Source organism: Electrophorus electricus, chromosome 5 (assembly GCF_013358815.1).
Source record: "Electrophorus electricus isolate fEleEle1 chromosome 5, fEleEle1.pri, whole genome shotgun sequence".
NCBI classification, from domain to species: Eukaryota; Metazoa; Chordata; class Actinopteri; order Gymnotiformes; family Gymnotidae; genus Electrophorus; species Electrophorus electricus.
The window spans coordinates 1,405,001-1,420,000 of NC_049539.1; the positions used below are offsets into that span (position 1 = coordinate 1,405,001).

At 46.0% G+C, this 15,000-nt stretch overlaps 1 protein-coding gene across 3 annotated transcripts in view; it reads left to right on the forward strand.

The window, feature by feature from the left end:
* Nucleotides 1-15,000, forward strand: part of sema5a (sema domain, seven thrombospondin repeats (type 1 and type 1-like), transmembrane domain (TM) and short cytoplasmic domain, (semaphorin) 5A) — a 107,625-nt gene that overhangs the window by 34,306 nt on the left and 58,319 nt on the right. For all 3 annotated transcript variants that reach the window (XM_035526306.1, XM_035526305.1, XM_035526307.1), the window contains one exon: nucleotides 8,372-8,417. In XM_035526306.1, the coding sequence (XP_035382199.1) occupies nucleotides 8,372-8,417 (46 nt within the window). The remainder of the gene's footprint in view (nucleotides 1-8,371; nucleotides 8,418-15,000) is intronic.

The following is a 15,000-nucleotide window of genomic DNA, read 5'->3' on the forward strand; positions in this document are numbered from 1 at the left end:
ATACACATGCATACACCATGCAAACATGTATACACCATGTATACACATGCATAGACATGCACACATGACTACACATGCATACCCCATGCATACACATGTATACATATGCTCACATGCATACACCATGTATACACCATACATACACATTCATACACATGCACACATGCATACACTATGCATACACCATGTATACACCATACATACACATGCATACTCCATGCATACATGCATACACTATGCATACACCATGTACACACCATACATACACATGCATACTCCATGCATACACATGCATACATGCATACACTATGCATACACCATGTACACACCATGTACACACCATACATACACATGCATACTCCATGCATACACATGCATACATGCATACACTATGCATACACCATGTACACACCATGTACACACCATACATACACATGCATACTCCATGCATACACATGCACACATGTATAAATATGCATACACCATGTATACACCATGCATACACATGCATATATCATGTATACACCATGCATACACATGCATACACATACACACATGCATATACCAGCCTGTTATATTGCTTTTACTTTGTCTTCACCACAGCTGTGTCCCTTTTCCCAATGCACAGAGTGGTGCAGTTCAGTCCATAATAGCAATCACAGAGTTGAAAGAAAGAGGTTTTAAATGAAGCAGAAAACCCACTGCACCCGCCCTGGTCTGAATGAGCACTTACACTGACTGGTCTGATTTTTTTCTGAAACAGGATGCCACACTCACTCATTGACCTCTTACAACCCACTTAGTTAGCATCAGCCTTACGAGGAGGTTCTTAGCAAGCCAACACAGGCCCACACAGTTTCAGTAGCAGAGAACACAGCTAATGGTACAAGCAGAAACATCGAACTCTGCAAATCTGCAGAACGCAGACTGCAGGAAGCATTTGAAATGTTTTGTAAAGGTAACTTATTTTCTTTTTAAATCCTACCTGTTGGCTTCGATAGTAACATCTTTAATGGAAATAAAAGATGGACAAAATTGGTCATTCATTTGATTTATACCAAAGGAAAAAGGCGAGTTATCCTTGGTGGGGATAAAATGGCCCAGTGGCGTGACTGATTTCGGTGAATGCGAATCGATGCTGAACTGAAAGGGGAAGTCCATCCGTGCATCCCTGACGCTGCCAGCGAGGCTGGTCGTCTCTGGCTCCATCTCCTACAGTGGTCACGCATGACACATGTAGCTCTAAACCATCTCCTACAGTGGTCACGCATGACACATGTAGCTCTAAACCATCTCCTACAGTGGACACGCATGACACATGTAGCTCTAAACCATCTCCTACAGTGGACACGCATGACACATGTAGCTCTAAACCATCTCCTACAGTGGACACGCATGACACATGTAGCTCTAAACCATCTCCTACAGTGGTCACGCATGACACATGTAGCTCTAAACCATCTCCTACAGTGGACACGCATGACACATGTAGCTCTAAACCATCTCCTACAGTGGACACGCATGACACATGTAGCTCTAAACCATCTCCTACACTGGTCACGCATGACACATGTAGCTCTAAACCATCTCCTACAGTGGTCAGGCATGACACATGTAGCTCTAAACCATCTCCTACAGTGGACACGCATGACACATGTAGCTCTAAACCATCTCCTACAGTGGTCACGCATGACACATGTAGCTCTAAACCATCTCCTACAGTGGTCACGCATGACACATGTAGCTCGAAACCATCTCCTACAGTGGTCACGCATGACACATGTAGCTCTAAACCATCTCCGACAGTGGTCACGCATGACACATGTAGCTCTAAACCATCTCCTACAGTGGTCACGCATGACACATGTAGCTCTAAACCATCTCCTACAGTGGTCACGCATGACACATGTAGCTCTAAACCATCTCCTACAGTGGTCACGCATGACACATGTAGCTCTAAACCATCTCCTACAGTGGTCACGCATGACACATGTAGCTCGAAACCATCTCCTACAGTGGTCACGCATGACACATGTAGCTCTAAACCATCTCCTACAGTGGTCACGCATGACACATGTAGCTCTAAACCATCTCCTACAGTGGTCACGCATGACACATGTAGCTCTAAACCATCTCCTACAGTGGTCACGCATGACACATGTAGCTCGAAACCATCTCCTACAGTGGTCACGCATGACACATGTAGCTCGAAACCATCTCCTACAGTGGTCACGCATGACACATGTAGCTCGAAACCATCTCCTACAGTGGTCACGCATGACACATGTAGCTCTAAACCATCTCCTACAGTGGTCACGCATGACACATGTAGCTAGAAACCATCTCCTACAGTGGTCACGCATGACACATGTAGCTCGAAACCATCTCCTACAGTGGTCACGCATGACACATGTAGCTCTAAACCATCTGCTACAGTGGACACGCATGACACATGTAGCTCTAAACCATCTCCTACAGTGGACACGCATGACACATGTAGCTCTAAACCATCTCCTACAGTGGTCACGCATGACACATGTAGCTCTAAACCATCTCCTACAGTGGTCACGCATGACACATGTAGCTCGAAACCATCTCCTACAGTGGTCACGCATGACACATGTAGCTCTAAACCATCTCCTACAGTGGTCACGCATGACACATGTAGCTCTAAACCATCTCCTACAGTGGTCACGCATGACACATGTAGCTCGAAACCATCTCCTACAGTGGTCACGCATGACACATGTAGCTCTAAACCATCTCCTACAGTGGTCACGCATGACACATGTAGCTCTAAACCATCTCCTACAGTGGACACGCATGACACATGTAGCTCTAAACCATCTCCTACAGTGGTCACGCATGACACATGTAGCTCTAAACCATCTCCTACAGTGGACACGCATGACACATGTAGCTCTAAACCATCTCCTACAGTGGACACGCATGACACATGTAGCTCTAAACCATCTCCTACACTGGTCACGCATGACACATGTAGCTCTAAACCATCTCCTACAGTGGTCAGGCATGACACATGTAGCTCTAAACCATCTCCTACAGTGGACACGCATGACACATGTAGCTCTAAACCATCTCCTACAGTGGTCACGCATGACACATGTAGCTCTAAACCATCTCCTACAGTGGTCACGCATGACACATGTAGCTCGAAACCATCTCCTACAGTGGTCACGCATGACACATGTAGCTCGAAACCATCTCCTACAGTGGTCACGCATGACACATGTAGCTCTAAACCATCTCCTACAGTGGTCACGCATGACACATGTAGCTCTAAACCATCTCCTACAGTGGTCACGCATGACACATGTAGCTCTAAACCATCTCCTACAGTGGTCACGCATGACACATGTAGCTCTAAACCATCTCCTACAGTGGTCACGCATGACACATGTAGCTCAAAACCATCTCCTACAGTGGTCACGCATGACACATGTAGCTCTAAACCATCTCCTACAGTGGTCACGCATGACACATGTAGCTCTAAACCATCTCCTACAGTGGTCACGCATGACACATGTAGCTCTAAATCATCTCCTACAGTGGTCACGCATGACACATGTAGCTCGAAACCATCTCCTACAGTGGTCACGCATGACACATGTAGCTCGAAACCATCTCCTACAGTGGTCACGCATGACACATGTAGCTCGAAACCATCTCCTACAGTGGTCACGCATGACACATGTAGCTCTAAACCATCTCCTACAGTGGTCACGCATGACACATGTAGCTCGAAACCATCTCCTACAGTGGTCACGCATGACACATGTAGCTCGAAACCATCTCCTACAGTGGTCACGCATGACACATGTAGCTCTAAACCATCTGCTACAGTGGACACGCATGACACATGTAGCTCTAAACCATCTCCTACAGTGGACACGCATGACACATGTAGCTCTAAACCATCTCCTACAGTGGTCACGCATGACACATGTAGCTCTAAACCATCTCCTACAGTGGTCACGCATGACACATGTAGCTCGAAACCATCTCCTACAGTGGTCACGCATGACACATGTAGCTCTAAACCATCTCCTACAGTGGTCACGCATGACACATGTAGCTCTAAACCATCTCCTACAGTGGTCACGCATGACACATGTAGCTCGAAACCATCTCCTACAGTGGTCACGCATGACACATGTAGCTCTAAACCATCTCCTACAGTGGTCACGCATGACACATGTAGCTCTAAACCATCTCCTACAGTGGACACGCATGACACATGTAGCTCTAAACCATCTCCTACAGTGGTCACGCATGACACATGTAGCTCTAAACCATCTCCTACAGTGGTCACGCATGACACATGTAGCTCGAAACCATCTCCTACAGTGGTCACGCATGACACATGTAGCTCTAAACCATCTCCTACAGTGGTCACGCATGACACATGTAGCTCTAAACCATCTCCTACAGTGGACACGCATGACACATGTAGCTCTAAACCATCTCCTACAGTGGTCACGCATGACACATGTAGCTCTAAACCATCTCCTACAGTGGACACGCATGACACATGTAGCTCTAAACCATCTCCTACAGTGGACACGCATGACACATGTAGCTCTAAACCATCTCCTACACTGGTCACGCATGACACATGTAGCTCTAAACCATCTCCTACAGTGGTCAGGCATGACACATGTAGCTCTAAACCATCTCCTACAGTGGACACGCATGACACATGTAGCTCTAAACCATCTCCTACAGTGGTCACGCATGACACATGTAGCTCTAAACCATCTCCTACAGTGGTCACGCATGACACATGTAGCTCGAAACCATCTCCTACAGTGGTCACGCATGACACATGTAGCTCGAAACCATCTCCTACAGTGGTCACGCATGACACATGTAGCTCTAAACCATCTCCTACAGTGGTCACGCATGACACATGTAGCTCTAAACCATCTCCTACAGTGGTCACGCATGACACATGTAGCTCTAAACCATCTCCTACAGTGGTCACGCATGACACATGTAGCTCTAAACCATCTCCTACAGTGGTCACGCATGACACATGTAGCTCAAAACCATCTCCTACAGTGGTCACGCATGACACATGTAGCTCTAAACCATCTCCTACAGTGGTCACGCATGACACATGTAGCTCTAAACCATCTCCTACAGTGGTCACGCATGACACATGTAGCTCTAAATCATCTCCTACAGTGGTCACGCATGACACATGTAGCTCGAAACCATCTCCTACAGTGGTCACGCATGACACATGTAGCTCGAAACCATCTCCTACAGTGGTCACGCATGACACATGTAGCTCGAAACCATCTCCTACAGTGGTCACGCATGACACATGTAGCTCTAAACCATCTCCTACAGTGGTCACGCATGACACATGTAGCTCTAAACCATCTCCTACAGTGGTCACGCATGACACATGTAGCTCGAAACCATCTCCTACAGTGGTCACGCATGACACATGTAGCTCTAAACCATCTGCTACAGTGGACACGCATGACACATGTAGCTCTAAACCATCTCCTACAGTGGACACGCATGACACATGTAGCTCTAAACCATCTCCTACAGTGGTCACGCATGACACATGTAGCTCTAAACCATCTCCTACAGTGGTCACGCATGACACATGTAGCTCGAAACCATCTCCTACAGTGGTCACGCATGACACATGTAGCTCTAAACCATCTCCTACAGTGGTCACGCATGACACATGTAGCTCTAAACCATCTCCTACAGTGGTCACGCATGACACATGTAGCTCGAAACCATCTCCTACAGTGGTCACGCATGACACATGTAGCTCTAAACCATCTCCTACAGTGGTCACGCATGACACATGTAGCTCTAAACCATCTCCTACAGTGGTCACGCATGACACATGTAGCTCGAAACCATCTCCTACAGTGGTCACGCATGACACATGTAGCTCGAAACCATCTCCTACAGTGGTCACGCATGACACATGTAGCTCTAAACCATCTCCTACAGTGGTCACGCATGACACATGTAGCTCTAAACCATCTCCTACAGTGGACACGCATGACACATGTAGCTCTAAACCATCTCCTACAGTGGTCACGCATGACACATGTAGCTCTAAACCATCTCCTACAGTGGTCACGCATGACACATGTAGCTCTAAACCATCTCCTACAGTGGACACGCATGACACATGTAGCTCTAAACCATCTCCTACAGTGGTCACGCATGACACATGTAGCTCTAAACCATCTCCTACAGTGGTCACGCATGACACATGTAGCTCTAAACCATCTCCTACAGTGGTCACGCATGACACATGTAGCTCGAAACCATCTCCTACAGTGGACACGCATGACACATGTAGCTCTAAACCATCTCCTACAGTGGTCACGCATGACACATGTAGCTCTAAACCATCTCCTACAGTGGTCACGCATGACACATGTAGCTCTAAACCATCTCCTACAGTGGTCACGCATGACACATGTAGCTCGAAACCATCTCCTACAGTGGTCACGCATGACACATGTAGCTCGAAACCATCTCCTACAGTGGTCACGCATGACACATGTAGCTCTAAACCATCTCCTACAGTGGTCACGCATGACACATGTAGCTCTAAACCATCTCCTACAGTGGTCACGCATGACACATGTAGCTCTAAACCATCTCCTACAGTGGACACGCATGACACATGTAGCTCTAAACCATCTCCTACAGTGGTCACGCATGACACATGTAGCTCTAAACCATCTCCTACAGTGGTCACGCATGACACATGTAGCTCTAAACCATCTCCTACAGTGGACACGCATGACACATGTAGCTCTAAACCATCTCCTACAGTGGTCACGCATGACACATGTAGCTCTAAACCATCTCCTACAGTGGTCACGCATGACACATGTAGCTCTAAACCATCTCCTACAGTGGACACGCATGACACATGTAGCTCTAAACCATCTCCTACAGTGGTCACGCATGACACATGTAGCTCTCTCTCTCTCTCTCTCTCTATATATATATATATATATATATATTCAAATGGTAAACAACCTTGTTTTTTCAATACCAGTTTCAACACAGTTCTGAAGCATTATCATGTTTGTCTTGTAAATACATTTGTAAATAAATATAATACAGTTGTTTACCAGAATGTAGTCTGCAGATGTTTATTGTTCTCTAACCCCAGCAGTCAATATGTTTTCATAAAGACGCACTTCCCTCCTTTTAGCTAATGAGTAACCGTGGCAGCTCACCTGTGTCAGAGCTATACTGATGGATAATGGCCAAGGCAGGCTGCTGGGATGCTAATGCGCTGGAAGCAAATCAATACGTGTGGAGATTCAGTAAACGCACGGCAGTCGCAGCTGCCAGAGCTATAAAACCTCCTCAGCCTGTGATACAGGCCCTCGCTGGGCTGGCGCACACACGCCCGTCTGTCACATCGCCACAGCAAGGCACCTGTGTCTTTTTCCAGTTGTCCAGTTTTGGCCCCGTGTCAAGAAAGCCCTGCATTCACTCAGTTTGCAGACTTGTTCATTTACATTGACCTGTGTGCCAATTTCAAGTCACTGCGTAGAAACCTGGACATCAGGATGAGTTGGGGGCGGGGTGAGGACGAGCTGGGGGCGGGGTGAGGGCGAGTTGGGGCGGGGTGAGGACGAGTTGGGTGTGGGGTGAGGGCGAGTTGGGGCGGGGTGAGGGTGAGTTGGAGGCGGGGTGAGGGTGAGTTGGAGGCGGGGTGAAGACAAGATGAGGGCGGGGCAGCCTACGCCTGTACAGTCCTCAGCTGCCTGAGATTCCCCTCGCTGTTCTACTACGGCAAGCAGAATTTCACGCCTGATATGAACTCTGTTCAGAAACTCTAATGTCTATGAGTCCTTGCAGACTTATTTAAACATGGTACTAGAAAGGCGGTATGAAAGAACCGTTTAGTCTGCGTTTCCAAGATCGGCCAGTTTAACGGACTCCGCTGTTCAGTTCCCTGAAGCGAGATCCGCTGTGTCTTCATGTCCTCAAAGACAGTTGGCTGGAGTTCTCCTCCACTCCACCAGAACAGAACTGGAGCCAACAGCCCTCCTGCCTGTGTCTCACCGCACTTTCGTGAGGTTTCGCTGGGCTACGTGTAGATGGGTGAGTCAGTGGGGTTCAGAAATCTGCATCTGTTCCACTTTAGGGTGGAGGCGTGAATTCATGAGCAATGAAGCGACTCACAGAAATGATCAGGGTAGGGCACGCAGAGTTTAGAATTCAGTACAAGGACATGACAGAGCTGCTTGTTTGTGCTTTCAGGAAAAAACACGTTTATCTTCTCTCTCTCTCTCTCTCTCTCTCTCTCTCTCTCTCTCTCTCGCTCTCGCTCTCTCAGAAACCACCTGTTCAGACTACGTTTAGAGGACCTCTCACTGATCCAGGTATGTAAATACTCTCGTTGTACCTGTAAGTCCCAGGTCGGACTAAGGCACTGCTGCAACTCTGTGTCGGGGCTGTTCCACTGCTGTTATCAGACTGCCCTGGGGGTGCTGAATCTCCTCGAGGTTGTTTCATCTGCTCTTGTGTGTCATCTGTTTGTTCTAGTCAGTAGTTTTGCAGGTATGCTGTTGTTTATTTTTTGCTGTCTGTGTCCTGGGTACGACAGGTGCTGTCTAAGCTGAATTTCTCTGTACAGAGGCTTTGCTTTTGTGTGATGAAGTAAAAGGATGTCTGATTATGAACACAGAACTGCACAGTCGAGCTGCACTTCAGTTCATGTTCCTCTTCAGTGCTCTAAAGCGCAGGGGTGGTCAAAGCCAGTGCATTCTGGGAATTCTGTTACACTAGCCAGCAGCCACACACACACACACACACACACACACACACACACACACACACACACACAGACACACACACACACAGACACACACAAACACACACACAGACACACACACACTCACACACACACACACACACACACAGACACACACAAACACACACACACACAGACACACACAGACACACACACACACACACACACACACACACTCACACACAGACACACAGACACACACACACACACACAGACACACACAAACACACAGACACACACAGACACACACACACTCACACACACACACACACACACACACACAGACACACACAAACACACACACACACAGACACACACACACACACACAGACACACACAGACACACACAAACACACACAAACACACAGACACACACACACTCACACACAGACACACAGACACACACACACACACACAGACACACACAGACACACACACACATGTCTGAAATATATCAGTGTCTTTGTGTACAGCTCTTTACTGCCACTGATGCATTTGGACTCACTTATCACACCTTGAGATTTTCCAGTTCTGCAGTTTCAGTGTATTTCAGTGAAGCCTACGGTTTGTCAGGGATGGCTGTTCTTCCATGGCTGCAATTTGCACTTGTGTTGCTACCCACCACCTGCTGAGTTAAGCATCTTGTAACCCAAGCACTAACTGTGCAAACATTGACACTTTTGAGAACGTACTTGGACACTTTCCCAGCGCCAAGCAGGACTCCTTTGAAGTTGTGGATGTTCTAGACTTTGGCCGTTTGCAAGCATGGTGGAGGTGGATGTGAGAGGAGACCTGTGGAAGGAAGCATGCACCCTCCACCCCCGGCCCTCCACCAGTGCCGAGGCGGTGAAGGTCCGGGGGACAGAGCCTTTTGTTCAGGCGCACTCAGACAGGACACCACGACGAGCCTGCAACCCCCCTCCATCTTAGCTGCTTTTCTCTGTCCGTACCGAGTCTGACTGGCCCACCCAGTCTTAGATTGTTCCTTTTTACCAGTCTCGACAAATCTGGCCTCAGGCAACTCTGTAAAGAGAAGGGAAAAAGATGTTTAGATGATCTGTTTTTCGGGAGCGAGTGCCAACTTCGACTGACCTCAGATCCGTTTTCTCTGTCTCTCTGGCTGCCTCTCACGTGCCTGGGCTTACGGGGTTTGTGTGTTTTCAAGGCTCTTCAGACCGGGAGAGCATCCCACTGTGCAAGCCGTGTCCTCGTCAGAGCCCCAAGGTTGAAGATTTTCCCTTGATTAGCGTTTAGTCAGCTCCCGTGGGATGCAGAAAGATGTGTCATGCCATGTGCTCCAGAGGACGCCGTGCGGTTGTGTGTCCACCGGCGTTTGTTGCAGCCTGGCAGGTGCTGAGGGATCTTCTTTCCTAAAATATCCGGGGAAGTGGCCCTTTTTTAACGAAATGTGTGAAAATGGACATTATACTTCAGAAGTACTACAGCTACAATGCTATTCAGTTTCATAATCTTGATCACACATTTACTGTGTTGTCTTGTTCAAGCATTTGTACAGTGCCAACAGTGTAAACATCCAAATGGAAGAACAACCATTTAAAAAAAGTGGAGCTACTGTTTTCTGTTTCTGTCTGAGATGTTTATCTCAGTCCTGCCCGTGAGGACATCCAAAAAGTGCAGTGTGGAAGGCTGATCATATAACAAAAATGTATAATTTAATACATTTATTTTAGAGGCCTAGAAAATCAAAATATATTTCCTAACATTTTGAAGCATGCGATTATAATTCCAGGAGAGACACAAGGCATGAGACATTACAGACCAACTGGAATTCCATCCACTGGCTGTAGAGAAAGGTTGTCCCTGAAAAGCAGATAGCACTTAATTCTTAAATAAAATCTTATTTGTCTGGTCATTTTCAGTGTTTGCAGATAAAATTCTGCATTATCGCAGTTCGAATTTTATTCAGTTTACACATTTTGATCTTCCATTGGAATTACGCTGATAACACAGTCCTGTATTCTTCTGGCAGGGATCAGGGATATGGAGGAGAGTGAACACACATAAGTGCCATTAAATATGAATTTACTCAGCGTTTTTAGAGTCACCTCGGGTTTTTTAGTCTTAAGAAAATACCATAAATAAAGTTTGGCCTAAATCAGCGCACGAGGTAGCAAGCTACAAATGATAAAAGCTGGTATGGATATATTTAAAGCATAATGTCAGCAACATTTCAAAGAAGTGCTAATGGACATCAGTGATTCTGAATGATGAGGTCTGGTAAATATAAGAACTTTATAGAGAAGAGAGACAAGCAAGACAGAGAGCAGATCAAAGGGGCAGAGAGAGACTTGTGGCAGTAATGTTAGTATATCAGAAAACTGGGTGAAATTAATGTTTCAAAAGGGCACAGAGGGCGAACACAAAAATATTCTCAGAAATGGTGAAAAAATAACACAAATTGCAAAAAAAAAAAGGCAATTAATTGTACTAAAGTTTATGCAGTAAGTTAACATCTTAAATGATGTAACAACAATTTTATACCAAAACTAAACCAATATACCAAGCTCCACAGACATATATCACCACAGCTGCAAAGATATGTTCATTTAAATGTACAGACCATATTAGTGCATTAAAGTTTATATTAGAAATTTAAATATATTATGATTTTAAAATGTAACAGTGCAGTTCACAGGAAATAATAATAATCAAAAAATAATACAAAATAAATAATGATGATGATGAAGGTGATTATTATACGTGGCTGATTTTAGATGTTAGAAACTCACTCCAGCACACTCCTCATTGTAATAATTGTCTCTCTTCTCTTCTGTATGTCTTGCTGGCACAGACGAGTGAGAGGGACCCTTGGATCCGCTTGTAAAACCCCAAAAACAAGCTGTCAGTTTGTTTTGTCAGGCAGTCAGAACTGTTGTAGATATCAAATCATTTTGAATACATGCCTTTATTATGGCGTTTAACATAATTCATAATGTAGCCCCCATCTTTAAAGGACTTTTACAATATTACTACAAGAGCAGACATTTCAGCACAGTCAGCATTTTCGTTTAAAACCAATAAACAATGAAATATGCTCTCCGCTGATCTAAAAACGTAGACTTTTATATTTTTTTTCTTGTGAAGTTAAAAAATGGGTTTTAGGCAATCAATCATGTTTGCATTAACTCTTGGACTCTATTAACGGTGATTTCTGCCGAATGTTGAGTATGGTTGAACAGGCGATGAGTGACGAGTGCGTTTGTGTTGACTAAGAGGAGATTGTTATATATTTCGTTGGTTTTAATGTAGTTTGACTTTGCTGTTTTTGTCTTTGGTGCAAAACGTCTCTTCTCATTGGAGAATAATGTTTTTGTAGAATACTGACAGAATACAATAAACTGAACTTAACTAAACTAGTTTGTAAAAAGTGGTGTGTTTCTTATCCTAGCAAGGACATTAGGGTCCTGACAGCGTAATGGTTTCAGAGCAGTGACACCCGTATGGGTTACACTCGTATTACGACTCTTACTGGGAGACAGATGTTGACTAGGAAATAATGTGAAACTGCTGCTTCTGTATTTTATTGATCTCGCACAGTGGAGCTTTTCAGTAGCCGTTATGTGTCAGGAATTAGATAAACACACCATACAATTAGACTGCACATTCCAGCTCCTCCGTTCATGTAATATTTCAGTAGTTTTTCCTGAACAGCTCCTAATGGGCACTGACTCGTCAGTCCGCCAAGGCTGTCAGGTAAGAGGCCTGCGATATCCGCGTGAGCCCGTATTCTGAAATGCCCCACTCTTCTATTGATCCAGCCTCGGGCTGAGATATCTTAATCTTCTGTGGCTCAGACTCCAGAACAAAAGCCCCAGCAGTAATAAAAACTATGAATTCAGTTCAGCTACAGAAGGAGAAGCACCCCGAAGACAGGAAGGTGAAGTCTCGTCGATACCGAGCTCCGGCACGGGCCAGGTGGGACTGTCCTTTTTGAAATAGAGTTGTGGAGAAAAGAATAGAAACTTCATGGAATCTTCTTGTGTTTCTGCACAAAAGTGGGATCATTCCGTAACTTCTGATGAAGACCAGCTGGCTGCACCTGAGGTCTGACGGTCTCAGCAAGCATGTTGTGGACACATGGAGGTGACATGTGTCTGTTGCCCTGGTGACTGTCATGTTTGGGTGTCTGCTGGCCTGTCTGGCTGTCACCAGGGGAAACGCCAAGGGCAAGGGCAGGGTCAGGGATTAGGAACACTTCACCAAGCTAACATTGCACTCAGCTCCATAATGACGAGTCTCTTCTGGTTTGTCTTGTGTGCTCACGGCTTGTAGTTTCTCAGCACAGATGTGTACAGCCTTGTTAAAATCGTTCCTTTTTGTCTGCTTCTGTACTTTCACCTCAGATGCTTCATTAATGCAACCTTCATGAGTTCCATCTCATACACGGAAAAATGCAAGAAAATCTTCCACAAACTTTTTAACACGAAATGAGTTTCTGAAAGTCACTTTGCTGTTTCAAGGAATTGGGGGTCATAGTAATGAGCCGAGTACTCAGGATATTTTTATTAATCATTTATTAATTTATTTTATTTTAATCATTCATTTCATTTGTCAACATGTGCCCAAAAGATGATGCACAGGTCTGGCTTTTGAGACTGAGTTTAGGCAGAACTATCGCATCGTGATTGTTTCAGGATTAAACCTTTACATGGAAGGATCTGCACCGACGTCCTCTCTGAGGTTCATCATTCCCTGGTCAGTCCCTGACGGGAAGCCGTTCTTCTGTTTCCGAGGCTCTGGTCCGAGTCAGGCTCTGCAGTCCGTCGGACCGTGCCATGTCCACAGTGGTGAGAGAGGATTCCTTCCGGCACGCGGGGCACCGGACAGCATTAGGGGTGCTGGAGACACTGATTAATGGCCCCAGGTACAGTTGCATTGTGTTCATATTATATTGTATTTCAAGCTCGACTAATGAACACCTGAGCTGAACCTCCCTGCACCACATCCAGATTTGCTCAGCAATTGAGCAGATTTGTGGGAGTAGGCTGGATTTCACATTTCCTGTTAACGAGTCGCTAATTTTGGCTTTACGAGAGCGCGGACGTAAGCGGAAATCTGTGTGCGTTTTGCTCCCTGACTCGGTAATGCGTCTGCTCTCGCGGAGTGACAATCACTCCTCCTGTGGCATAGGGGTCGGAGCGTGGCAGACGGCAGCCCACAGACTGGCCTCGGGATCACTGATGAAAAGGGCCTCGCTGTTCTCCAAGTGCCTGGGTGCGCTTCCACTAGACACCCGCCCCTCATGTGCCACATTTCGGAGTGGCGCAGTGAGTAGCCAATGGGAAATTACTTTGGCTCAGTGCATTTGTGTTTATTGGAGTGTCATAGCGCAGTTGGCCCATCATCCCCAATGCAGACACTCCAGCTCCACGGCGACAGCATTTACATCCGCTCCCACTGAGACATCACCGTTACCACGGTGATTTAGAACAGCATAGCACAGTCACCCCCGAGAGCTCAGCCCCTGCATGGCACATACATGCCGGCGATGTGGCGGTTTAGTCACAGGAAAAAAAGCCATTATTGTGATTAATGCCACACTGTGTCAGCGGGATGTTGCGCAATAAATACGTGCACTTCTGTTGATTTCTGGGAGCTTTGCTTGACCGATTTTATTGGCCGTCTTTAAAACAAAGGCTGTAATTCTGATTCTGATTGGGGGAAGTGGGCCGATGTGATGGCTCGGTGCTTTGTCACGAGTGCGACTTCGACATTGCTCACTTCCATTTTCAGTTCAGCTCAAATGGCAGTTTGAAGATGAGGAACCTCGGTCTTACACTGGATTACATTAACTTCTGTCCTGCAATTACCTGCTGTCAGTAAAACAATTACTTTATCTCATAACCAGCTAACAGAACTCTGGGACTCCTCAGGCGCGCTATTTCATCCAATAAATCTGTCATTTAAATGCATGGAATTAAAAATTTTGGAACCGTGCACTTTAGAGACGTGTGTTGTGGATCCGTGCACTTTAGAAACCTGCATTTTGGAACCGTGGACTTTAAAATCATGCACTTTGGAAACGTGCGTTGTGGAACCATGCAATTTGGAGCGGTACACTTTGGAAACGTTCATTTTGGAAATGTGCACTTTGGAACCGTGCTTTTTGGAACTGTGCACTTTGTAGCTGT